At 37.1% G+C, this 1,719-nt stretch overlaps 1 protein-coding gene across 1 annotated transcript; it reads right to left on the bottom strand.

Annotated features, from left to right (window-relative positions):
• Window positions 1-216: 216 nt before the first annotated feature.
• Window positions 217-1,299, bottom strand: LOC108802919 (cdc42 effector protein 4-like). Its single transcript, XM_018574764.1, has one exon. The coding sequence runs from the start codon at window positions 1,278-1,280 to the stop codon at window positions 408-410; it is 873 nt and encodes a 290-aa protein (XP_018430266.1). The 5' UTR covers window positions 1,281-1,299; the 3' UTR covers window positions 217-407.
• Between the last annotated feature and the right edge of the window lie 420 nt (window positions 1,300-1,719).

The raw sequence follows: 1,719 nt of genomic DNA on the forward strand, positions 1-1,719 counted from the left end.
ACAAAGAAAATTTTACAAGGAGAAAAAAAAAAAATCTACAATAATGAAACATCAGGATAAATTACATTTTATATTACACAAACAAAAAAAATCCGAAAATGCTCAATTCCCTCAACCAGTGGGTATTAAGACCTATTTTTCAGGCTAATATCTATGAAAATTTGTCTTATTACTCAGTGAAAAGTTACAAGTCTTAAATTCCCAGAACAGGAACAGATAAAGTGGAAATTGGCTCTGTATAAAGTATATTCTTTTTGAATAGACAGAAAAAAAAAAAGTTATTTTCTGTATACAGTCCAATGTATAACATTTATACCATATGAAGCCGTTTCTCTGTGCCCCACCATGTTTACCATAGAAACATGTGAGCAAGTCCATAAAGTTTATGTATTTTATAGTTTGTATTCCTATACACCAATCTCATCATCAAGGTCTTCTTCAAATGTATATCCTTGGCCAACTTCCTCCTCTTCATCAAGCTCTTCATAGTGAATAGTGTGAAAATGGTTTTCATTTTGTGCTGGAGTGTCAGCAACCCCTTCATAGATAGATCGTTTTTCTTCTTCACTATCCCCTTCATAAGCTGATTGGTTTCCTTCCAAGTTGTCATAGAGGACATTTGAACTGTACTCCAAGGTAGGGTTGGTTACAGGAAGTGTGGTAGAGAGACTGTAATGGCTTCCTGGGGACTCCGTGATGGAAGACAGCTGTGTAAGCTTACTGCTTTCTGCAGAAAATTTGTAATCACATTGGTCATCTGGACTATTCCAGTCAGAGGGAGCATCTCTGTCCATTACACCCAAAACATCATCCAAAAAAGATGGGCCAAGATCAAAATGGAAAGACAAAATCGATTCGGCATGTTTAAGCCCACAATCCAGTGGTAGCCAATCTACTTGATCTGAGTGACAACCAGAATTGCTGCTATTCCATAGGCTGTCTTCTTTAGATGGTGCATGATTAACAGGGCTGGAAGAAATGCTTCCTGCACCAGAGCCTATTCCTGAGGACTGAGAAAGGTGACTTAGTGAGTCAGATGTTTTATTTTCTTCATGATCTCCAGTCAGTTTTAGATGGCCATTTTTCTTAGAGGTTGGTACTTCCACTGGTGGAGCAGAGGCAGGGCCATGGTTACTGAGAAAAGATGTATCTCCGAACACATCCCCACCTCTACCAACGTGCATTGTGTGTCTAAAATCCCCTAAAGGGGCACTGATCATCTCTCGATCTATGCGGGTTCGTTTCTTTGCGTGAGAGCTGGACTGTTTGAGGATAGGCATTTTGTAGTGAAAGCTGCAAAAGAAAAACACAAACAATAGAAATAATTTAAAACAAGGATATTTGTAGCAGGTTAAAAAAAACTTTACTTTAGGACTCTTAAAAAAAAGGAAAGATTTAGTTTAACTTAATAGTTGTGACAAAGGCCATCTGCAGTTTTATTAAATAGGACAGTGAAAAGAGCCATGCTGATTCATAGCAATCAAACATCATCTAACACTCTGAATACAGTAAACTGGCATTTGTTTGCTATAAGTTTCTTTGCACTATTAAACAAGTGTTTTAAAATGTTCCATGTACCAGATTAAAAACTTGTATTCCTGCAGATTTTCCCTGTTAACAAGAAACACTCGAACTGACATAAAACATATAGACAATCCTACCCTTTTATAATATTTTCTCATTCTCACCTTGAGGTTTGTCAATGGGAAACCCAAGGTA

Source organism: Nanorana parkeri, unplaced genomic scaffold (genome assembly GCF_000935625.1).
Source record: "Nanorana parkeri isolate BGI_ZX_2015 unplaced genomic scaffold, ASM93562v1 scaffold3215, whole genome shotgun sequence".
NCBI classification, from domain to species: Eukaryota; Metazoa; Chordata; class Amphibia; order Anura; family Dicroglossidae; genus Nanorana; species Nanorana parkeri.